Here is a 24,622-nt window from a genome sequence, read left to right as displayed (position 1 = left end):
GTTGTCTTTTGTCACCATAGTGCTAAAAAGAATGAAATAAAAAGTGATTAAAAAATCGTATGTACCAAAAAAATAGTGCTAATAAAAACTACAGCTCGCCACGCAAAAAATAAGCCCTCACAGTGCTAAAACGATGGAAAAATATAAGTTATGGCTCTCAGAATGTGGTGAAACTGAACAAATTTATTTTTTTTAACCGTTAGTTTTTTCTTTGTAAAAGAAGTAAAATATGAAATTTTTTCCTTTTTTCTGTTGCCTAAAACCTGGGTGCGTCTTATAGTCCGAAAAATACGGTAAATAATATTATTATATATGATAGAAAAGAAAGCATACAAACTACTTGAATATTTCTATGCTACAAATGTTAACTGGTACCAAGTTGTATGATGGTCTATATATGTAATGTGATTTCCTTTTTATACTACAGGAGAGATTTGCAGCACTTTGGTGTCAAGGTTTGTATTATAGAGCCTGGCTTCTTTAAGACTGCAGTAACTGATCTGGATTCTATTGAACACTCCCTTAAACAGCTTTGGGACCAGATGCCCCCTGAGACAAGGAAGAGCTATGGTGACGTGTATTACCAAAAATGTGAGTTCCTGGGAGTACAGGGTTGTAAATTATGCAAAGCTATAAAAGCCTCTAAGTCTCACTATACATTTCTGTAGACTGTATCACTTCTTTTGCTCTTTCCTGCCGTCATTGCCAATGTTGTAATTTAGCAACAGAGATTAGTACATATTGCAGTTACACAATGTACAATGATGAAATTGCTCTAGACCAGAACTGCACAACCTTTCTGTGCCTCATTATTATCTTGTACTACTTTAAGGTACTGCAATTAAACTTAAATGCTGTATAAATTAAATGTGTCCTGGGCAGAGGAAACATCAGGAAGCGCTCAGCCCATGGACTCTGGCCAGTAGCGTAGCTAGCGGGGGGGGGGGGGGGGGGCGGTGGCGGTGGCCCCAGGCTCACTGAGATGGTGGGGCCTAGGGCCGGTCCCCCAGTGGTGGTGTGTCCCAGTTTCAACTGTATCTGCGTCCTTAGGACACAGGTACTGTCGAATTCAATGCTGGAGCACGGAGCCGACGGCTCCTTGCTCCAGCAGCATTCACTTTGTAATGCCAGTTCCAGCTGTGAGCGGCTCGACGCAGACGGCGCAGTTTAGTGATGTCATCGCGCCTGTCTGCGCAGAGCCACAGACTGCACAGAGCGAAGGAACAGAGGGATCTTCGCCACTCGTCGAGGGAACAGGGATAGGTAAATCTTTTTTTTTTTTTTTTTATTAGGCACTATAATGTGTGGTGGCAGCTAAGGGGGCATTATACTGGGTATTGGGGGCCGCAAAAGGGAATTTTACTCTATTTGGGCAGCTTTGGAGGTATTATGCTATAGGGGCATTAAACTGTATGAGGGCAGGTATGGGGGCATTATACTATGTGAGGCAGCTATGGTGTATTATACTGTATGAGGGCAGCTATGGGGGTATTATAATGTATGGGGCAGCTATGGGGGCATTATGCTGGATGTGCGCATCTATGGGGCAGTATACTGTGTAGGGGGCAGCTATCGGGCATAATACTGTAAGTGGGCAGCTATAGGGGCGTTATACTGTGTGAGAGCCACTATATGGTCATCATCATATGTGGGATCGCTAGAGGGGCATTATACTGTGTGGAGGGCAGCTATGGGGGCATTATTCTGTGTGGGAAGCTACTATAGGGGCATTATACTGTGTGGGTGCCACTAAGTGTTCATTATACTATGTGGGGGCAGCTATGGGAGCATTATTCTGTGTGGGGGCAACCGTAGGGGCATTATCCTGTGTGGGGGCAGCTATGGGGCGTTCTACTATGTGGGGGCAACTGAAGGGTCATTATACTGTGTGGGGGTACTAAGCGGTCATTATACTATGTGGGGGTCGCTATGGACGCATTATTCTGTATGTGGGCAACCACAGGGGCATTATCCTGCGTGGGGGCAGCTATAGGGGCATTATACTCACTAAGGAGTCATCATACTGTGTGAGGGGCCCACTGTGTTGGGGCCCACTCAGATGTGTTTCACACCCCCCCCCCCCTGTGCTAAACCCCTAGCTACGCCTCTCTGGCCCTGGGGAAGCTCCTGATATCACTATCTATATATTGACGGTAACATCAGGAGCTTCCCCATGGCCGGATTCCCCAGACAGAGCATCAAGTAGTGCTCTGCCTGGGGGGTGGGAGGAGGTCAAGGCTGTTTGAGTGACGTATACCACTGTATGCCTGTACAGTGGGATATGTTGCAGCCTTCCGTCAGAGGTGTACGTTGGGAGTCCTACAGACGTATACCTCCGGCGTAAGTCTATAACACTGTGGAGTGTGCCAAAACTTGAATTAGGTATGTTTGCGGCCTCCTAATATAAACAAGACTATTCTCATTTACTGACAGAAAATAAATAACTTGAAATTGCGGAGGAATTGAAAAACAAAGGGGGAGAATTTATTAACTTTTCTCTGACAGTTTTCTGGTGTAGAAATGTTGCAAACGGCTTACACCACTTTATGAGAACTTGTATTTATAATGTACAATATATAGATCATATAGATTAAGATGTCATCGCACATGGTGGTAAGTGACATTATCAGTTGTGTTGTCTCCTGGTATAACTTTTACACTGGATTCTTGAAGCTTCAATCTACACCTCTGCAAACAAATTATGTTGTGATACAGTTTAACACATATAGCAGTGTTTTCTACCTTAACTTATGGCATCATCACTAGGACTAACCTCTGAACTCTGTTCCCCTCAATTCCCCTCTGTTCCCTTTCAATGTTCTCTCAGCAGTGTTTCTCCCAAGCGTACAGTGCAGGAACCTCGACTCTCTTAAATGGTGCTGTGTTGCCGTTCTCTGCAGAGTGCCACTATAGCCCGCTCCTGATTAGGTCACGGGCCCTTCATTCTAGGGATCGGGGACTGTACAATAAGTAAAGGCATATCCTAGCCATACTTTACTAGGGTGGAAAACCATAGAAACAACCTCAATTTACCAGTATTCTTAATTATCATTAAAAAATTACTAAAAGGAGAATAGTAAATTACTGTATGTTTGCCATTATGGCGGCTTGTTGAAGAATTCCTTGCAGCTCCTGTGTAACTAATGCCTATGGTGCAGAAAATGAGTCTTTGTACGCTCACATTTAGTGAATTTGTAAACTTAGAGCTCATGTACGCTGCACGGCACCTTTATGGCACCACACTGAGAGCAGGTGTGTTCATACGGCACTGTGTTACAAAAGTAGTACAATTATATATACAGATGTTTTACTAAATTTTATACCTACCCTTCCCAGTTAGTTTTTACCATGTAAACATGAATCGGGCATACAATTAATTTTTTTTTAAACTTCAAGTCAATGGTTCCTTTAATGGTATCTTCAACATCTAAGAATCAGTGCTAATATTTTCCAATGTTTTTTTTTTTTTTTTAAACTAGATATGAAAGTGCAAAGGCTGATCATGAACTTCATCTGTGATGCGGATATCTCCAAAGTGCCAAAGTGTATTGAGCATGCCTTACAAGCTGTGTACCCTCGAACCAGATACAGTCCAGGATGGGATGCCAAGCTGGTGTGGCTACCTGCATCTTACATGCCAGCCTTCATTGTGGATGCTGTCCTTGCCTTTGTTCTACCTAAACCAGAACAGAGAGTGCGCTAAGATACATTCTTGAAAATGCTCCAAATCTGGGTCTTAGGAAGGTGACTTTTTAATTGCCGGACTGGGACAAAGCTTGTTTTGTACTGGAAATGTATGACCCCCTGAGAGGCTCTACGCTTAATAAGAATGAAATATGTGTTTTCTTTTCATGGCTGACAGAGCAGCCTGTTTTCTGTATGTTTTGTGTGCTCACATCCTGTCTTCATGCATTTTAAAATGTGAGACTGTGAAATAGTGGTCATTAGATGACTTGTAGCTTTTGATGTGATATGATCAGTTCTGGATGATATGTGAGAAATAAGCTGGTGATATGGACTCACATGACACAACGTCTATGTAGTGGTAATCTGAACTCACTTCTCCATTGTAGATACTAACGTGACACATAACTAATGTGATACCGCTTAAGTTTAGGCTTATATAGACGTAAAGTTTATTAAAATATATTGAGGGTAATTTATCAAACATTGTATAATAGTTTTCTGGGGTAGAAAAGTCGCAAATGTCACAATTTGCATAAAATATTGTGACGCTTGCTGCATTTACGCTGCTCGCGCCACTTACCCAAAAGTGGGAATAACTTGGCAGGAGGGACAGGGCTAGCTACTGTCCGACAAATTTACTATGATTTATGCCAGAAATTGGTGTCAATTATAGTGCAAATTTACGCCAGAACACGGATGGCGCACAGGTGGCCAGGGATGCCCCTTAATTTCTTGTGCCTCCTAATAGTGCATCTTACTCCAGCGCTCTTTAAAGTATAAAACGCCAGACTTAAAGAGGCTCTGTCACCGGATTTTGCAAACCCTATCTGCTATTGCAGCAGATAGGCGCTGCAATGTAGATTACAGTAACGTTTTTATTTTTAAAAAACGAGCATTTTTGGCCAAGTTATGACCATTTTTGTATTTATGCAAATGAGGCTTGCAAAAGTCCAAGTGGGCGTGTATTATGTGCGTACATCGGGGCATTTTTACTACTTTTACTAGCTGGCCGTTCTGACGAGAAGTATCATCCACTTCTCTTCAGAACGCCCAGCTTCTGGCAGTGCAGACACAGCCGTGTTCTCGAGAGATCACGCTGTGTCGTCACTCACAGGTCCTGCATCATGTCGGACGAGCGAGGACACATCGGCACCAGAGGCTACAGTTGATTCTGCAGCAGCATTGGCGCTTGCAGGTAAGTCGATGTAGCTACTTACCTGCAAACGCTGATGCTGCTGCAGAATCAACTGTAGCCTATGGTGCCGACACGATGCAGGACCTGTGAGTGACGACACAGCGTGATCTCTCGAGAACACGCTGTGTCTGCACTGCCAGAAGCTGGGCGTTCTGAAGAGAAGTGGATGATACTTCTCGTCAGAACGCCCAGCTAGTAAAAGTAGTAAAAACGCCCCGATGTACACACATAATACACACCCACTTGGACTTTTACTTTAAACACGCCCACTTGGACTTTTGCAAGCCTCATTTGCATAAATACAAAAATGGTCATAACTTGGCCAAAAATGCTCGTTTTTTAAAAATAAAAACGTTACTGTAATCTACATTGCAGCGCCGATCTGCTGCAATAGCAGATCGGGGTTGCAAAATCTGGTGACAGAGCCTCTTTAATAAATTTTTTCCTCCCTTTTTTTTTTTTTTTTTTTAAAATCAAATCTACATTTCCCTGTCCCCCCTCCCATAACACATCTTATTCTTTCAAGGAAATAAACATTCAGTTCAGCCCTCTTTTTGTCATAAGCTCTCTCTCCGGAAATACTAGATGACAACCAACACAGCCGCCATTACACCTCTTACATGTGTTAACCACCTCTCCTAGACTACTGAATGTCTAACAAACACCTCCGCCCCATTTTGCTGCATAAGGCAATTTTTATGTTCAAAATTATAGGAATGCTGGATGACAATGCCTTGGTAAGCATATTGGATGGCTGAATAGAATCTGTAACAATCTGCAACAAGGGGACAACTCACAGACTTGTAACATAATGAAATGTAATCACTCTGACAGGTTGGATTGATCTTTTAAAATAATTTTTATGTGAATGTACCGGATTCTAACATTCAATAAACATGTTTGAAGTACAAATTGCGGCTCAGGAGATTGCTACTGTTACAATGTTAACCATTATTGGCAGACTTGGACTGGCCCACCAGAGAGCTGGAGGATCCTCCGGTGGGCCCAGGCTCTGACACAATAATGGTCCTCAAAGTTCTAACAAAAGACAACCCCATTTAGTTATGAATTTACAATGTCATCAAAAGTGGACATGCAAATGTTCTGTATAGATGGTGGGTGGGCCCCCAAAATCATTTCCTCTAGTGGGCCTAAGGTACCCTAGTCTGACACTGATTATTGGTAATAGGCTACTGCAAGTGTTGTACTGTTCTGTGCAAGGATCAAACTGTAAATGAGCATGTCCTGGATGTTTGAGGTGCAGTCATTTTCTTAAGATTGGTGCCTAATGACTAGTCCTCTATTTAAAGAGGCTCTGTCACCACATTATAAGTGCCCTATCTCCTACATAAGGAGATCGGCGCTATAATGTAGGTGACAGCAGTGCTTTTTATTTAGAAAAACTATCTATTTTAAACCACTTTATTAGCGCTTTTTAGCTTTATGCTAATGAGTTTCTTAATGCCCAAGTGGGCGTGTTTTTACTTTCGACCAAGTGGGCGTTGTACAGAGGAGTGTATGACGCTGACCAATCAGTGACCAATCAGCGTCATGCACTGCTCTCCATTCATTTATACAGCAGCATCGCGTTCTTACTAGAACACGATGTGCAGCCACATACACAGACATTAACGTTAATCAAGTGTCCTGATAATGAATATACATGACCTCCAGCCTGGACGTCATGTGTATTCAGAATCCTGACACTTCTGAATCTTTTCAGTGAGATTCCAGCAAGCCACGCGTAATCTCGCGAGATTACGATGTAAACGAGATTTCGTTTCCCTTGCTGGAAATCTCACAGAAAAGATTCAGAAGTGTCAGGATTCTGAATACACATGACGTCCAGGCTGGAGTTAATGTATATTCATTATCAGGACACTTGATTAACGTTAATGGTTGTGTATGTTGCTGCACATCGTGTTCTAGTAAGAACGCGATGCTGCTGTATAAATGAATGGAGAGCAGTGCATGACGCTGATTGGTCAGCGTCATGCACTCCTCTGTACAACGCCCACTTGGTTGAAAGTAAAATCACGCCCACTTGGGCATTAAGAAACTCATTAGCATAAAGCTAAAAATCGCTAATAAATTGGTTTAAAATAGATAGTTTTTCTAAATAAAAAGCATCACGGTCACCTACATTACAGTGCCGATCTCCTTATATAGGAGATAGGGCACTTATAATGTGGTGACAGAGCCTCTTTAAAGAGACACTTCCATGAAAAAATATATTTACATAATTTTTTTATTTTCCCATTTAAACTAGTTCCTATTTTGTGTCTTGAACTTCCTCTCTCTGAGCGCTGTTAGCATGACAGGGAGGATTGCTTAACATACTGCTTTCGACCAGGGAGGAGTTAGGGTTGGTGACCCAATTATGTACAGTACATTAGATAATATAATGTAAAAAGCTCCCTGGATGGAACATGCTGCTCCTATGCTTTCTAATAAAGAGGAGCTGAGGGCTGCTTATATTTAACTAATATAATGCACTGCAATTTGGGGGGGGGGGGGGCTCCTGTGTATGAAACAGAGCCCCACAAGATGCAGTGCATTAGCATACGGGCCAAGACTACAATCTTCCCTTTCCACAATTAGAACTGCACCATAGTATGGAAGCGCAACCACACTAAGCCAGGACCTAAATTATATGACCGATGGGTCAGCAACGGGAACCGGCCCCGGAAACAACACGATTCCAGGGTCTTTTCTTGCAAATGAACCCCTAGTGACCACTGATGTCCTATAAATAGTTGACGCTGAGGAGGCCATGCTAAATAAGATCTCTGTGGGAGGAGGTGAGGGGACGGCACCTGTATTACTCCTTTGTCAAATACCATGGAAACTAAAGTCTAATGTCTTCTCCTGGTTTTGATGGTCACATAGCTCCAGAACCATTAATTGTCCCATCCATAGCTGCAATATAAGAAGTGCCCCACACAGAGCCAGCAGAGCAGCAAGCATAACCATCTAGTCAGCTTTAGTACCCTCATACTAGGGACAGCACAGCCACAGAGCACTCATAATAACACTGATAATACCCCCATTTGGGAACCCATACCAGAAACCGGTACAGCCGCCTGTTGAAAGTACCCCTTTCTGACTACAGTGTCTCTTTAACCCTATAGACGGGGGGATTTACATATAGGCATCATAACAGCATTGACAATGAACCCAATTGACTTACAATGAAATCGGTCGGCTTCCGCCAAGGTTTCAGTCCTTTTGATGGGAGAAAAAGGCGATGTATGCAACACTATATTTCCAATCAAATTTGATGGAATCTATTATAGAGGCTATACTAGTATATAGCATAAGAAGAATACAGTGGAGAGTAGATGCAACTGTTTATAAGAAATGGAGGATAATAGCTAAGGCGAACAAGAGGAGAAAAATATTTTAAAACCATATAGGACTTGAAAAGAATCTGTTAGGTCTTGTGACATCTCAGTTTTAATAAATACTTGTTGTTCCTCATTTATACATACACACGACCGCTTTTTCGGAAATGTTAGGTACATACGAACCCCTAAACCTATTGTATTAATCGCCCCAATAACCAGCTACCAAATGCCAATTCAACACTTGGCACCTTTGTCATTAAGTAAGAAGGATACAGGCCATACCCATCCAGGAAAGTGCTTAGAAGTCAATTGTCCAATTACTTTTAAACCTGTAAAAATTGAAGGGACTATGAAAAAAATGGCTGAAATTCCCAAGCTGTTAATGTAATATTTTAGTTACATTAAAGCTAAAAGTCTTTACTTCAATCACATCTTTATTGTTTGGTTTAAAGAATAAATATATAAATCCAAAAGGTAATGCAATAAGCTCTTAAAGCAGACACGAGGGCTTGACAAGTGTATGACCGTGGTAACCAATCTGTGGTTTCCAGCTGCTTAGAGACAACAACTCATAGAATACTCTGGCAAATATGTTGAAGATCACTGGTTTATGCAAACAAATGTGTCATATCTACTAAGAGCCAACCTGGCAATCTAGATATGATTAACTCTGCAAAAACAACTTGGCATAGCATTGCATTATAAATATTCCATGCTATGTTTACTTTGTTGATGCTATGATCCAGACAATCACTGGCCGCGCAAGTCTCATGTTGTACATACTGCCATGACTGCTGTGGCCAGCTTTCACAATGTAAATACAAGCCAGTGGGGGACTGTGGACGAGTGTGGCGGGAAGATTTAAAGAGTGATTATGGGCATTTTTGTTTTTTTTTCCCAATTATGTTATGCCATTCGGAGGTAAAAGTTGTTGTTGTTTTTTTTTTCTCCTATATAATGCAGCATAGGCCTTTATTAAAAAATAATGTAGAGGCTTCTGTGTATGCCTTGTGTAACCCTGTGTTAGTTGATAGGCCATTTATGGTTCCTTCTTCAGCTCTGATATAGTTTCCCTAATGCAGCCTACATTTCCCATGATGCTTCTGGCTTTGCAGATGGGGCAGAGTCTTATCACACGACACTTGCTCTGCTCCGAGTCCCATCTAAGTGTAGCAAGTGATAGATTAGTGATGTAAAACTTTTGTCCACTAACTGGAGAGTATCAGTATACCGTATGTGATGCAGCTCAGCCGATCTTCTGCTTGTCAGTTTTTATACAGGAGGCAGTGAGGAGCAGCATCTCATAGAAATACATCGGTCAGTCTGCACACTGCACTTGACAGATAGTATAAACACTAAGGCCTGGTTTACACGAGCGTGTGCGTTTTGCGCACGCAAAAAACGCGGCGTTTTGGGTGCGCAAAAGGCACTTAACAGCTGCGTGTGTCTTCAGTGTATGATGCGCGGCTGCGAGATTTTCTCGCAGCCGCCATCATTTTGACACTCCGTTTGGATGTTTGTAAACAGAAAAGAACGTGGTGCTTTTCTGTTTACATTCAGAGAATGACAGCTGTTGCGTGAACCATGCAGTTCGCATGGAAGTGCTTCTGTGCGACCTGCGTGGTTTTCACGCACCCATTGACTTCAATGGGTGCGTGATGCGTGAAAAACGGGGAAATATAGAACATGCCGTGAGTTTTACACAGCGGACTCACGCTGCGCAAAACTCACGGACTGTCTGCTCTGGCCCATAGACTTGTATAGGTCCGTGCGACCCGCGTGTCGCACGGACGTATATCACGGTCATGTAAATGATGCCTAAGTGTGAGTAAGGGGAGTTTTATAACGATCATTGTATGGACTCACCTATTATATCCCTGCATTCCTCTTCAGCAGCACTATATGCATGGGAGAAATACAGGGGAACAGGAAGGGTGAAACTGGGTGGGAAGTGTCTCAGTGCTGCTAGGAGAGATTTGATTTGTGGTGATCCTGTAGTTCACAGGAAGTCAGGCACACATGATAAATGTCCTCCTGTCTACACATAAGAACATGGTCTATTCTGGTGGTCAGACTGGGATCACATGACACAGCTATCCACAATAAAAAAAACAAAAAACATTTTAAATGTAGTCTCGTTAGAACCTCCACATTAGCATTGCCTATCGATACTGGTGGCCCTACAGTATTTGTGAGGTTTCTTTTAATGTAGGGGCCTGTCCCTACCATTGTGAAAAGAGCAGCAGCTGAAAGTAGTTTGTGTCATGCACAACCATAGTACTGCTCTATTTTTCCTATAAAATAAATGTTTTTGCCATGCAACATATTCAGAAGGACATTGCACATGTGCACGTAAAGTTTCTGCAAGTACTACATCTTTCTATACACCGGGCAAAAAACTTTGACACAAAGCATTACATGGAAATAAATGTTCCAACAAGTCTGGTTTAACAATTCATTGATGCCTAATATACTTCTTTGGTGCATAATAACTGAAATAAAGTATTTTACAAGTAGCCTATTCAGATGCAATTCACCGTTCAGGCAGCCTTTCTACAATGTACAATTCCGAGCAGGTGGTAGATAGTTTTCTTTTCTATTTTTAAAATGGAATCCAAAATGGCAAACAGTTGTCCAAGTGTAAACCTTGAATAAATGAGGTGCGAAATACAATTGTCTACACTATACCCCCCCCCCCCTCACTATATTTAATTGTAGACACATGATAGCAATTGCCATAGTCCCAGAGTGTGTGTCAAGCATCAACACTGGAAAAAATTCAATATCACTTCTTCGAGCACCACTCCCTTTGAAAAAGGCAGAGAATGGCAAACACTGGGTGTGTTTGTGCAGCCTCAGAGGCGATACTAAATAATGCAAGCCAGGGAAATTACAATGAAACTTTATAGGATTTTACCATCAAAACACACTGGAACCAGATCTTACTGTAGAGCTTTACAATATTGTTTAAAAAGGTGTATAAGGCCTTATATATTTATGCTGCTATTACAGCATATGCACATGTGTGACCAAAAATTTTAAGTTCTCATATTTTGATATGGTATGCATGGTCCAATTGAAAAGCATGAACATCGTATTCAGGTCTTTCTGTGTATATGAATATCTTCATCTAAAATAGCTGTATGTGCTAGCATTATTTAGTCAACTCATCATTGCCTGGTAGCAAACGTCAGATCATCACAAAAAAAATAAAAGTTAATGTTCCTAGCAACACACAGAAAACTTATATTCCTTTTAACTTTATAAACAGTCTTACGAGAATTTTAACCGTTTAACCGGTACGGGACCAGACACCATTTAGCCATTTTTTAGAACGCATTAGTCGAAACTGCTAGAACGTTTTTATTTGTTCGCCTAGCGACGTGATTTTTGTCATGTTGTTTTGGGATCAATGCAGGTTTCTTTTTAAATAAGAAAATAAAAAATAAAAAAAGATTCTTTATGCTAAAAAGTAAAAAAATATATTATTTTTTTTAAACTTTTTAGCCCATAATTTCAGGTAATCTATAGTACTACCCTACAATAAACGTTGTGATCTTCATTGTCTATTGTCAATTTTAGGATAATTGGGTCAGAGCTGGTGCTACAACGATTGGCGGGGGAAGTGTTTTTATGGGGTTGTTTTATGTATAATTTTTTATTTTACTTGTATTTTTCTAATACTATGGCCAGTTATTCAAAAAGGTCAGAAAAGACCTTTAGGGACTTTAAAGGGACTGTGTCGCTTGAATTTTGTAAAAAAAATTTCAGTTAAACAGTTAGTATATAAGTGATTAAACATTGTTTGAATTTTTTACATTTTTTCACAAGTCAGGAAATATAAATTAGATTCTAATTTATAACATTTCCATGTGCTGGTCACTAGAGGGAGCAATTCCCAAAATTGCAGCATTGCAATGTGGTAAAGCAACCTCATTGCTTTATGCTGCAAATTTGGTATAGACACACTCGCTCTAGTGTCCTCACACAATCCCCCCTCCCTTATCCTGGCTAATGCCAGGAGAAGGAGGGGGTTGAATCTTCTAATCCTCCTACACTGTGCATTCGCTCAGAAAATGGCAGCACACAGTGTAGGAGGATTAGATACAGTGGTTATCAGACAGTATAACACGAACATAATACACCTCACATACACGAACATAACTTACCTGCTGCTGCCTCCGCTCCTACTCCTCGCGTCTTCGCTGCCTGGAACATATGTCCGGAAGCCGTGACCGGAAGTCGTCATCTTACTGTCCGGCTGCGGCTTCCGGTCCACATGAAAATGGCGCCGGATTTCGCACTGCCAAAGACCTTCCTTTTGGTCTGTGTGGGAGCGGCGCATGCGCCGTTCCCACACAGACGGCGTCTGCTATAGTGAATGGAACGGCTCCCGTTCGCATTCTCTATCGGGATATATGTGCCGTATTCCATCTCTGTATGTGTCGTTAATCGACACATACAGAGATGAAAAAAAAATGGCAGCCCCATAGTGAAGTAAAAGTAAGAAAAAAGTACAACACAAAAACACGAATAAATAAAATTTATTTAATAACACACTAAAAGCAATATTATATATATATATATATATATATATATATATATATAAAAATCACCTTCGCTTTAAAGCACACCAGCAATTTATTATTTTTTTTTGCCTGTTTAATAGCAGCCTCTGCTGAACTAAAGAATAATGTATAGGCTCTTGTGTATGGCTCGTGTATACCGATTTTAGTTGATGTGCCATGTATGAGTTGTCTGCCATATTGGTTCCTGCTTCCCCTCTGATCTGGTTCCCCTAATGCAGACTACATTTTCCATGATACTTCGGGCTTTGCAGATTGCGTGGAGTCTCACAAGACTACACTTGCTCTGCATCCTAAGTACAGCAAGCGATAGATGAGTGACACAGAACTTCTTTCCTCACACTGCAGAGTCTGTGTATCCTATGTAATGCAGTTTCAGCCTGTTTCTCCATCTACTGCTTGTGTTAGGTTTCTCCATGTCAGCCCTTACAAGCAGAAAGCATTGAGGAGCAGCATCTCATAGAAACAAACTGAACTCTGCACACAGATAGTATGGACAGTCGGTGTGAGCCAGGGAAGTTTTATAACTCTGCAGCTAATCATTGTATGGACTTACCTATTATATCACTGCACAATTGCTCCCTTAGACCAGGTTCCCACTGAATGGATACGCTGTGTAAAAACCAACAGCGTATCCAAACTGGAGCCCACAGTACATTCCGTCCGAAAACCACACCACATTGGTAAAAGCCGGTAATACTTACGTAAGCCATTGTTATGGCGACACATCCCTCCTGTGCAGTCCGGGCCGGCCTCCTTGGATGACGCTGCAGTGGCGGTCACATGGGATGTAACGTCATCCAGGCCAGTCTCCTGGGATGATGTAACATCCTATGTGACCTCCGCTACAGCCTGGGATTGGCTGCAGCAGTCACATGGGAAGCAACATCATCCCAGGAGGCCGGACTGCAGGAAGGAGGGCGTAATCGCTGCAAATACGCCACAAAAGTTGTAACACTTGGCTTTCTGTTGCGGGTTTTGCATCCCTATTGAATTCAATGGGGAAAACCTGCAACGGAAAATCAACTAAAATGCAGCCTAAATTGACATCCTGCGGAATTAAATCCTGCACCACAGGTAAATTTATTAACATTTACACTGCATGCTTTTTCCACAGGGTGTGCATGAGATTTTCTGAATCGCATCCACTTCGCTGCTACTGTAATTGCTACGAAATTTCCGCACATAATTCAGTTGCGGAAATTCCACAGGGTTTACGCTACGTGGGAACCCGGCCTCAGGCCCCATGCACATGGCCATAATTTCAACCCGTAATCGCGGATCAAAGTACGGACCCATTTATTTCTATTGCCCACGGACACCTTCTCGTATATATTTACGGGAAGGTGTCCGGGCCATAGAAAGACTCCGCAAAAAATAGGACATGTTCTATTTTATGGACCGTGCTCCCATACTTTATAATGGGAGCATGGCCCGCAAATGCAGGTGACTGTACGTGGCCAGCTGTAATCACAAACCAGGATTATGGCTACAGCCGTGTGCAGAGGTGGGGGGCCTTAAACAGGGCAGAAATGATCTCTCCAGCAGCATTATATGCCTTAGGCAGGGGGTGGACAGGACATAGAAGAACAAGGAGGGTGGGGAGAGGAGCGGGTCTCAGAGCTGCCAGGAGGGATTTGATAGGTGAAGAGGTAATCATGTAGTACACAGGAAGTCCACTACACAGGAGAAATGACCACTGTATGACAACCAGAATAGATCATATATAATCCGGTATATGGAGCATCACTGTAGTCAAATATCCACATGGTCGGTGCAAAGCTTCAAAACGAGTGACCTAACTAGACCCAGCACAGCCCTATCAGCATCCTGGCGATCATGTGACCAGTCACATGACCGCTAGAACCAACAGAGGCAGCTGCCTCTATTCTACACACTGCACTTATTGAGTGCTGGGTATGAGAGTACAGAAAGCCACTTCGGTCTTCTCCCCTGGGTCCCTGGCAGAGTCTGACTGCCAGGCACCCGACGTTCAGCTGCCAAATCACTCAGGTGGCAAGCTTGAACCCATACCATATATACAGCGGGCAGTCCTAAACTGGTTAAAGATGGACACCCTGTTGCACCACCTGCACCCTCAATATTTTTTCCTACACAGCTAATAGACAAGAGTGGTGCCGTTTCTGTGAGGGGGTGGGGTGTTTCTTTAATAAAACAAGCCTATGCGAGAAAGGCTTGTGGGGATGCCAGAATGATACTACTGTTCGGCAATGTTCCACCAACCAGTGGCTCAGAAGCCTCATGTGGCTCCCTGCATGTGACTCTCCAGCTGTTGGCATTTCTAGAACATATCGTGCACTAGCTGCAATAAGGACGTCATAGCATAACTAGAACTTGGTACTAGGGTTAAAAAAAACAAAAAACAGGTCAGTTATATATTTTTAATATATGTATTTTACCCTAGCATTAACTACCAGACTATGCTGCCCTATATGTAGAGGCAGCATAGTATGGGGACAGGTAGGCTCTCCTATTAGCCAAAATGGCACAAAAATAGGAATTAGACCTACCGGTAATTGTATTTCCAGGAATCCATCATGACAGTACTACAGGAGGTTGCCCTATTGACATCTGTAGGGACAGGAAGACAGAGAGGTTAAAAGGCCCCTCCCACCACCCACTTGCCAGTGTTTTTCAATTACTACACCAGGATGGATGCAACCCTATTTTATTTCTAGGGATAATAACGGACATGTTAATTTTCACAAATCAGAATTCAATAAAGGAGGGAATGTAAGGGTGCTGTCATGATGGATTCCTGGAAATACAATTACCGGTAGGTCTAATTCCTATTTTCCAGTACATCCCTCATGACAGCACTACAGGAGCAATACCAGATTATAATGCTCAGGGCGGGACTACGGATTGAAGGACTTTCCATCCAAAACTTAAATCTGTATCGGACAGAATGTTCATCGAGCCTATAATGTTTGCAAAACGTATGATGGCTTGACCAAGTGGCAGCTCTGCAGATTTGGTCCATAGAGGCTTCTCTTCTTTCTGCCCAGGATGCCGAAACTGCCCTCGTTGAATGGGCTCTGATGCCTTGTGGGGCACATAGTCTAGTCCTTGGGACTTGTAGGCTTCTTGTATGGTAGTTTTTACCCATCTCGCTAGAGAACCTTTTGAGGCTTTCTTTCCTCTATTCTTTCCCCCAAACAGGACAAATAGATTTTTATCTCGTCTCCAGGAGGAGGTTCTTCCCAGATACTGAAGAATTGTTCGCCTGACATCCAGGCAATGGAATTTTTCTTCTTGTTGTTTTTTGGGATCTGGATAAAAGGAAGGTAGAATTATTTCTTGTTCTCTATAGAAAACAGTAGATACCTTTGGAATAAAGGAGGGATCCAGCTTTAGGATGATCTTATCCTCTTGTACTTTTAGGTACGGTTCTATGACTGACAGAGATTGGATTTCTCCAATCCTTCTTGCTGAAGTAATAGCGACTAAGAATGCAGCTTTTAGAGTTAAAAAGTGCATACTAATTGTGTCGAGCGGCTCAAAGGGGGGTTCACAAAGAGTCGTTAACACCACATTCAAATCCCAGGTAGGAACTGATTTCTTTAGGGAAGGTTTCAGTTTAGAGACCGCTTGAGTGAATCTTCTGATCCACCGAGGTTCAGCCAGGGGAGTATTAAAAAAATGTCCTAAGGCTGAAATCTGTACTTTTAAGGTACTAGGACTAAGCCCTTTTTTGAATCCCGATTGTAAAAAATCTAGGATTTTCGCGATGTTCGGAGAAAAGGGGTCTGGTCCTGGGTCTCCATACCAGGATCAGAATTTCTTCCAAATTTTTTGATAGATTTTTGAGGTAACTTCTTTATGACTTGATAAGATAGTTGAAATTACCTCATCTGACAGACCGTGGTTCCTCAAGATCTGCCTTTCAGGATCCAGGCTGACAATTTCAGAGAGTTTCTATTCCCTGAAAGAATAAGGGACCCTGGGAGAGAAGATTCTCCCTGACTGGGAGCATGATAGGGTCTTCCAACGCTAGGTATTTTACGATTGGAAACCAACTTCTTTTTGGCCAATAGGGAAGAATAATGATGAGCTTTGTCAAATCTTCCTGGATTTTTCTTAATACCATTGGTATTAGAGGAAACGGAGGAAAGGCATAGGCCAAATCCATGCCCCAGGGTTGGGACTATGCATGTACTCCCAATGGGTTGTTTCTGAGATTTAGGGAGAAGAATGTCTCTACTTGGGAGTTTTTCCTCGTGGCAAACAGGTCTATTTGTGGATAACCCCACCTTCGGGTTAAGGACAGAAAGACTTCCCTGTTTAGGGACCATTCTCCAGGGACTCCCTTGTCTATGTTGTTTGTGCAGAGCCACCACAGGAGGGATGATTTCAGTCTCGGAAATTTGAATTCAGGGAGTTCTGTTTTCGATCCCACTGGGACAAGATCAGATTCTGTAAGGGTCTGGAGTGAAATTGGCTCCATGGAATAGATTGGATGCAAGACGTCATCATTCCCAACATCCGCATACATTCCCTTATGGAACAGGCGTCTTTCCCCCAAAATTTCCTTACTTCTGCCAGTAGGAGTATTTGTTTCTCTCTTGGGAGGAAGGAATGTTGAAGGGAGGAGTCTAGCAGTACTCCTAAGAAGACCTTCTGTTTTTGGGGAGGAAGACTCGATCTTCTGAAAGTTGATTATCCATCCCAATTCCTGTAGTAGGGAAAGAACCTGTAACCGATGACTGTCTAAGATAGACGGAGTATCTGCTGTCAACAAGAAGTCGTCTAGATATGGGATAATTACTATGCACTGACTTCTTACGAATGCCATGATCTCTGCCATAATTTTTGTAAAAATTCTGGGGGCGGAGGAAATGCCGAAAGGGAGGCAGACAAACTGGAAGTGGAGAATGGAAGGACCGTCCTGAATTGCGAATCTGAGGAATCTCTGGTACGCGGGGTGGATAGGAACGTGATAATACGCATCCTTTAAATCGATCGTACACATTGATGCCTCTTCCCTTATTAGAGGAATAGTCGATATGATAGACTCCATCTTGAATTTTCGATATTTCACCCATTTGTTTAGGACCTTCAGGTTGATTATTGTCCTGTAGGAACCGTTTGGTTTTTTGACTAAGAAGATTTTTGAATAGTGGCCTTTGCATATTTCGTTGTGGGGAACTGGAGAAATGGCTCTCAATTTGAGTAGTTTCTGGACGTCCCAGATAAGGATCTGATGAAGGTCTTTTGCTTGGTACTGGGTTATTAGAAATTTCTCTGGAGGAATGGAGGAAAATTCTATTTTGTACCCTTCTTCTATGATCTTTAGAACCCAGGGGTTCTGGGTTAATCTTGACCATTTGGGATAAAATTGTAGGAGTCTTCCTCCTATGCTCTTGGCGTCATTGCTTTGAGGGCTGGAATGAATTATTTGGGTTAAGGAGATATCCTCGACCCCTTTTTCCTTTGGGGTAACTCCAGCGACCGGACTTCCCTTTCCCGCTGTAGTTCTGTAAGGTAGGATCCCTCTGTTGGCGAAACCTCCCAAACTGAGGGGTTTTTTTTGGTTTCTCTTCAGGAAACCCCTTTCTCCTATCTGCTGCATTCTCCAGCATGTTATCGAGGAGAGGACCGAACATCAGAGACCCTGTAAACGGGATAGAACACAATTTGTTCTTGGACTTCGTATCTCCTGACCACATTTTGAGCCATAATGCTCTTCTAGCAGCATTTGAGAGAGCCTCATTCCTGGCAGCAAATCTAATAGATTTCGCTGAAGCGTCTACCAAGAATCCGGTTGCCATTTTTAGTAAGGGTAGAGATTCTAATAGATCTTGTCGTGATGTCTTCATCATCAAATGGGTCTCCAGCTGGTTTAACCATATAAACATTGCTCTTGCTACTGATGTGGCCACGATATTAGTCAAGATCAAAGCAGAGGAAGATTCCCACGTTCTTTTCAGTAGCCCGTCTGCCTTTCGGTCCATGGCATCCTTCAACTGCGAGGAATCTTCAAATGGGATTGCGTTTTTTTTTTTTTAGCAACCCTGGCTACTGGGACATCTACTTTTGGGATCTCATCCCAAGGTTTCGTGTCTTCTGGATCAAAGAGAAGTCCGTTTTTAAAATCTCTTGAAATGAAGAGCCTTTTTTCTGACTCTTCCCATTCAGTTGTCACCATTCTTTTGAGATTTTCATTTACCAGAAAAACCTTTGTTTTCTTTTCCGTTAGACCTCCAAACATCTCATCCTGGATGGTATGTGGTTGGTCTACTTCGGGAATATCCATGGTTTCCCGTATTGCTTGAATTAAGGTATCAGACATCTCGGAAGAGAAGAAACATTTTTTCTCTTGAGTGGAAGAAGTTGAAGGCAAGAGTTCATCTCCTTCTAACTCACCCTCCGATAGGTAATAACACTCCTGCTCCGAGTCAGACCCCTGAGAGGGAGGACAATATTTTTGATCCACTTCCATCTGTGGTCTTTTTGCCCAGGAGTGGGAGGGAGTTTCTTGAGGAGGGGCGAGGGAGGCTACTGACTGACCCACTTCTTCACGAATCATAGCCCTAAGTTCAGACATGAACGTTGGTTGTTCCTCCTTTAGTATTTTTGCAATACAATCCTGACACAATTGTTTCCTATGTGACTCTGGCAATTTTTTTGCACAAGTCGCACATTTTTTAACCTTTTTATCAGTTTGTCTCTGAGAGGAATCTTTATCCTAGAGAAAACAGAAGGTAGGTAAAGTATGGTGTGCATACAAAAGGAGTCATAACCCTTACCCCAAGGGCGAGACTCACGTGACCCTGGGACATATCTGGAGTTCCATCCGGACGAGGAAGTTCCATACCGCGACAGGTAACAGGCAATGCAATCCACAAAAATAATCCGGTAATAGGTTTTTCATGCACCTATGACAGCACCCCTGGAGAGACATCCCATTTGCTGGACAGGAAGCCTGACTGATATATATATATATATATATATAATAAAAGGCCACACCTCTCCCCACACCGTTTTTTCTTTAACCTTAGTGATTATAGTCATATATACACTATATAGGAGATATCAAGGAAGTTTATTGAAGGCGGGGGAGGAAACTAGGGGGGGGGGGGGATGCTGTCATAGGTTCATGAAAAACCGACTACCGGTAAGTATACAATCTTTTACGCTTCCACCTATGACAGCACCCCTGGAGATGTAAAATAGAACCCCAGTTTTAGGGTGGGACTAGAGCTTGTAGAACTGTCCTACCAAAGGCTAAGTCAGTGACTGAATGCAACTGTAATCCATAATGTTTAATAAAGGTGTGGGGTGAGCTCCATGTAGCCACCCTGCAAATCTGGTCTAGATGAGCCCAAGAAGTAGATACAGCTCTGGTGGAATGAGCTCCAAAGAACTATGGGGGATTAGTGTTCTGGCCCACATAGACTAAGGGTATGTTCACACGCCCTATTCACGGACGTAATTCAGGCATATTAAGCCTGGAATCACGGCCGGAAAACGGCTCCAAACCATTTTTTTTTTTTTTAAAAAGACGGCTGCCACAAAGAAGTGCATGTCACTTCTTGGGACGTAATTGGAGCAGTTTTTCATTCACTCCATAGAAAAACAGCTCCAATTACATCCGTAAAAGACACCGCAAAAACCCATGCACTTGTCAAAACGTCTGAAATTCAGGAGCTGTTTTTGCCTGAAAACAGCTCCGTAATTTCAGACATATTTGGCGTTTGCATGTGTGAACATACCCCAAGGCCGGATTTACACAAGCATATGCGTTTTGCGCACGCAAAAACGCTGCGTTTTGTGCGCAAAAGAAGTCCTCAAAAGCTCCGTGTGTCATCAGCATATGATGCGTGGCTGCATGACTTTCGCGCAGCTGCCATCATTATGACACTGTTTTTATGTTTGTAAACAGAAAAGCACGTGGTGCTTTTGTTTTCATTCATAGTTTTGACTACTGTAGCGCGCGGCACACGGAAGTGTCCGTGTGCCGTGCGCGGTTTTCACACACCCATTGACTTCAATGGGTGCGTGATGCGCAAAAAAACAGGCAAATATAGGACAAGTTGTGAGTTTTACGCAGCGGACATACGCTGCGTGAAAATCACTGACAGTCTTAACGGCCCCATTAACGAATATAGATCCGTGCGACGCGCGTGAAAATCACGCGCGTAGCATGGAAATATTATACATTTGTCTGAATGAGCCCTAAGTGTATGGCCTGTTTAATCCACTGTGCTATTGTCAGTCTGCTAGCTGCCAGACCTCTATTTGGACCCTGGAACTGAAGGAGATTTTCTGAAGACCTCCAGTCCTTTGTGACCTCCAGGTAGTGGACTAAGCATCTCCTTACGTCTAAACAACTAAATTCCTGTTCTTTTGGAGAGTCACAAAAGGAGGGAAGAATAATCTCCTGGACCTGATTAAAAGGGAAAATTACCTTTGGCAAAAAAACCTGCTAAGGTCTTCATAATTACTCTATCGTCCAATACTAAAGTGTAAGGGGGGGGGGGGGCCAGAATTTCACTTACTCTGGTAACCGCTAGTAAAAACTTCATCTTTAGAGTGAGAAACTTAATGGGCAGGGAGACCAAAGGATGAACCCATAAAAGACATGAGGACTAAGTTTAAAGAGGCTCAGTCAACCCAAGTGGCCTATATTGTACATGATGTGGTCGGCGCTGTAATGTAGATTACAGTGGTGGTCTTTATTTAGAAAAACGATCATTTGACAGATTAGCATAAAGCTAATATAGGTCATGAGTTTAACGAACAACTGGGCGTGTTACAATTTGGCCAAGTGGGCGTTGTAAAGAGAAGTGTATGACGCTGACCAATCAGCATCATACACTTCTCCCCATTCATTTAAACTGCAGATAGCGATATAGCTATATCACTATGTGCAGGCACATAAGCATACTATAACGTTACTGCAGTGTCCTGACAATGAATATACATTACCTCCAGCTAGGACGTGAGGTCTATTCAGAATCCTGACACTTCCGTAGCGTCTGATATTTACAGCAAGGCAAGAGTAATCTCGTTTGAAATGACAGGTTACATTGTAATCTCACGAGATTACGCTTGCCTTGGTGTAAATATCAGAGACGCTACATAAGTGTCAGGATTCTGAAGAGATATCATGTCCTGGCTGGAGGTAATGTATATTCATTGTCAGGACACTACAGTAACATTAGTGCGTTTGTGGCTGCACATAGCGATATAGCTATATCACTATGTGCTGTGTAAATGAATGGGGAGAAGTGTATGACGCCAATTGGTCAGCGTCATACACTCCTCTGTACAACGCCCACTTGGCCAAAAAAGTAAAACACGCCCAGATGTTCATTAAGAAACTCATTAGCATAAAGCTAAAATAGGTCATAACTCCATCAAAAATGATCATTTTTCTAAATAACACTGCTGTAATCTGATCACATTATATACAATATAGGCCACTTATAAGGTGGCTAGGGAAAAGATCTCTATAGCCATCAGCCCTGATCTTGTATCTCCCTGATGGTTTATGTATGCTACTGTAGTCGTGTTGTCTGAAAGAACCTTTACCATTCTTCCCGAAAGTATAGGAATTGTGTTTTTTTTCTTGCCTGAAGTACTGCCTACAGCTCCCTGTAGGTTGGAATATCTTATGGAGGTTTGAGGATCCCACTGACCCTGAAGGCAGAAGGATTCACCATGGGCTCCCCACCCCCAAAGACTGGCATTTGTTGTAATGTTCAGGGTTGGGGACATTTCCCATGAAACACCCTTCCCGAGATTCTCTACCTTCATCTGCCACCTGAGCGAAAGTCTCCTGGTTTTTATGAGATCTAGAACCCATTTGTTTGAGGAGATACTTTCCCATTCTTGATAGAAAAGGGATAAGCTACCTCCTACCCCACGCTCCCTCTGGCATCATTGCTGGTAATTTTCATTCTTGGGATCGCTCTGAGGCCTAAACAAGAAACCCCTGTTCTTTAGGGAATTTAGAGGATCTAAAATCCTGTCCCTTGGAAATAGATTTTCTATTAAATTTCCTGGGACAAAAGGAGTCTTGTTTGCCCTGGGTAGGAAACCCCTTCCTCCTATCGGATGCTTTCTCCAGATCATCATCCAGTGGGGGACCAAACCAAAAAAATCTCCTGAACAAGGGCTAGAACAAAGTTTCCCTTTACAGCCTGCATCTCACTTCCATGTTTTCAGCCATATTGCTCTTCTGGCCGAGTTGGATAATGCTGCGGATCTGGCTGCCAGACAGACAGAGTCCACTGAGGCATCAGCCAAAAAAAATAAAAAAAATAATCTGTGGCCTTAGACAAAACCAGGAGGGAAGCCAGTATCTGATCCCTAGGAGTCTTGTCCCTGAGATGAAGCTCTAACTGAGCTATCCAGATTTTGAGAGACGTGGCTACACATGTAGCTGCAATACCTGGCTTAAAAGCCCCCGCAGAGGCTTCCCAGGTTCTTTTTAGGTAATTGCCTTCCTATGCATAGGATCGGAGAGAGACCCAAGATCCTGAAACGGTAAGCCATTTTTCCTGGATATCTTTGCTACCGGGGCATCCAGTCTGAGGAGGGTTTAAGTAATGACTGGGATCGTTTTCTCTACAAAATCTTGGGAATGCCTAATTTCCTGTCAGGGTTCTTCCATTGCCTCTTAATGAGGCTGGTTATATTCCCGTGAACAGGAAAAGTCCTGTTTCCTAAGACCCAGGCCCTCAAACATAATGCCCTACACAGACCGGGGTTCCTTGGGGTAATCGATATTCATAGTGGCCCGGACTGCTTTAAGAAGTTGGTCCACGTCATCTGCTAGGAAAAAGTTCTTCCCTCCCCCATCAGAGGAAAACTGAGGAGCCTAGCTCCCCTTCCTCAAACCTTTCCTCTTCGCTAGAGGAATTAGGAATACCTAGGTCTTGACACACGAGGTGCTAGGACGATCATGATGCTTTCCGATGGATCCAAGTTCGCTCTTAACCTCTGTACGCACTATATCTCTTATGCTATAGGCAAGGCTAGGGGATTCTTCTGCCAGGATCTTATCTAAACAAAGCTGGCATAACCGTTTTTGATAAGAGGCTGCTAGATTCCTACTACACACAGCACATTCTATGTTGCGAGCTTTGCCCAATTTTTTCCTGGGACCCTCTGACCTAGGAAACATGCAATATACAAGAAAAAAAATTAATAATGTGAAAAAAAGGTCTGTCCTACCACACTTCCTAGAAGATCCCATGCGGTTTAAAGTATCGGACTGGAGGATCTTCCTGGCTCTGATCGCTCAGGTCGTTCCACGCGTCCTGCTGCTTCCATGCTGGTTGCTTTGCTGGAGAAGGAGCCGTTCTGGTTCAGTCCTAGAAATAGGCCTAGAATTGGCTGTACTTTACCTTTCCAAGTGTGCCGAATACAATTCTTTCTATTTCTGTAACTGGGTGCCTATTCTGAGCACCTGAGGAAAAACCTAGTGCTATCTGAACACTACCACAAAGCGTCACAGCAATGTTACACGCCCTCTTGTCTAAACACTCCCCATTGACAGTTCAGAGGGGTTCTTTAAATATCGGGCTCAAAACAGAACAGCAACGATATCTAAATAACGGAGGAGGGTAGGAGAAAAATGTAAAGTGCCCCAGGGTTTGTGCAGCCCTGCCTATTACATGCTGCACATGTATGGGCAGGTGAAAGGTTCTCTATAAGGTAAAAACTGCTGCAAATATGTATTTTAGCATGATTTTAGGTATTTAAGGGGCTTTTCTTTAGACTTAAACACTACAGTAATGTCCCAAAACGCAGTACAAGGCCAGATCTTTCACAGG

The 24,622-nt window shown here is 42.8% G+C and overlaps 1 protein-coding gene across 2 annotated transcripts in view; it reads left to right on the top strand.

Moving 5' to 3' along the window:
- The window catches only part of RDH5 (retinol dehydrogenase 5), a 29,276-nt gene extending 24,772 nt beyond the window's left edge, over nucleotides 1-4,504 (top strand). For both annotated transcript variants that reach the window (XM_075850201.1, XM_075850200.1), the window contains exons 4-5: nucleotides 428-591; nucleotides 3,480-4,504. In XM_075850201.1, the coding sequence (XP_075706316.1) occupies nucleotides 428-591; nucleotides 3,480-3,703 (388 nt within the window). In that variant the 3' untranslated portion in view covers nucleotides 3,704-4,504. The remainder of the gene's footprint in view (nucleotides 1-427; nucleotides 592-3,479) is intronic.
- The last annotated feature ends 20,118 nt before the right edge of the window (nucleotides 4,505-24,622 follow it).

Source organism: Rhinoderma darwinii, chromosome 2 (genome assembly GCF_050947455.1).
Source record: "Rhinoderma darwinii isolate aRhiDar2 chromosome 2, aRhiDar2.hap1, whole genome shotgun sequence".
Lineage (NCBI taxonomy): Eukaryota > Metazoa > Chordata > Amphibia > Anura > Rhinodermatidae > Rhinoderma > Rhinoderma darwinii.
The sequence above is the reverse complement of the archived record's forward strand: the minus strand, read 5'-3'. Positions and strand labels throughout refer to the sequence as shown.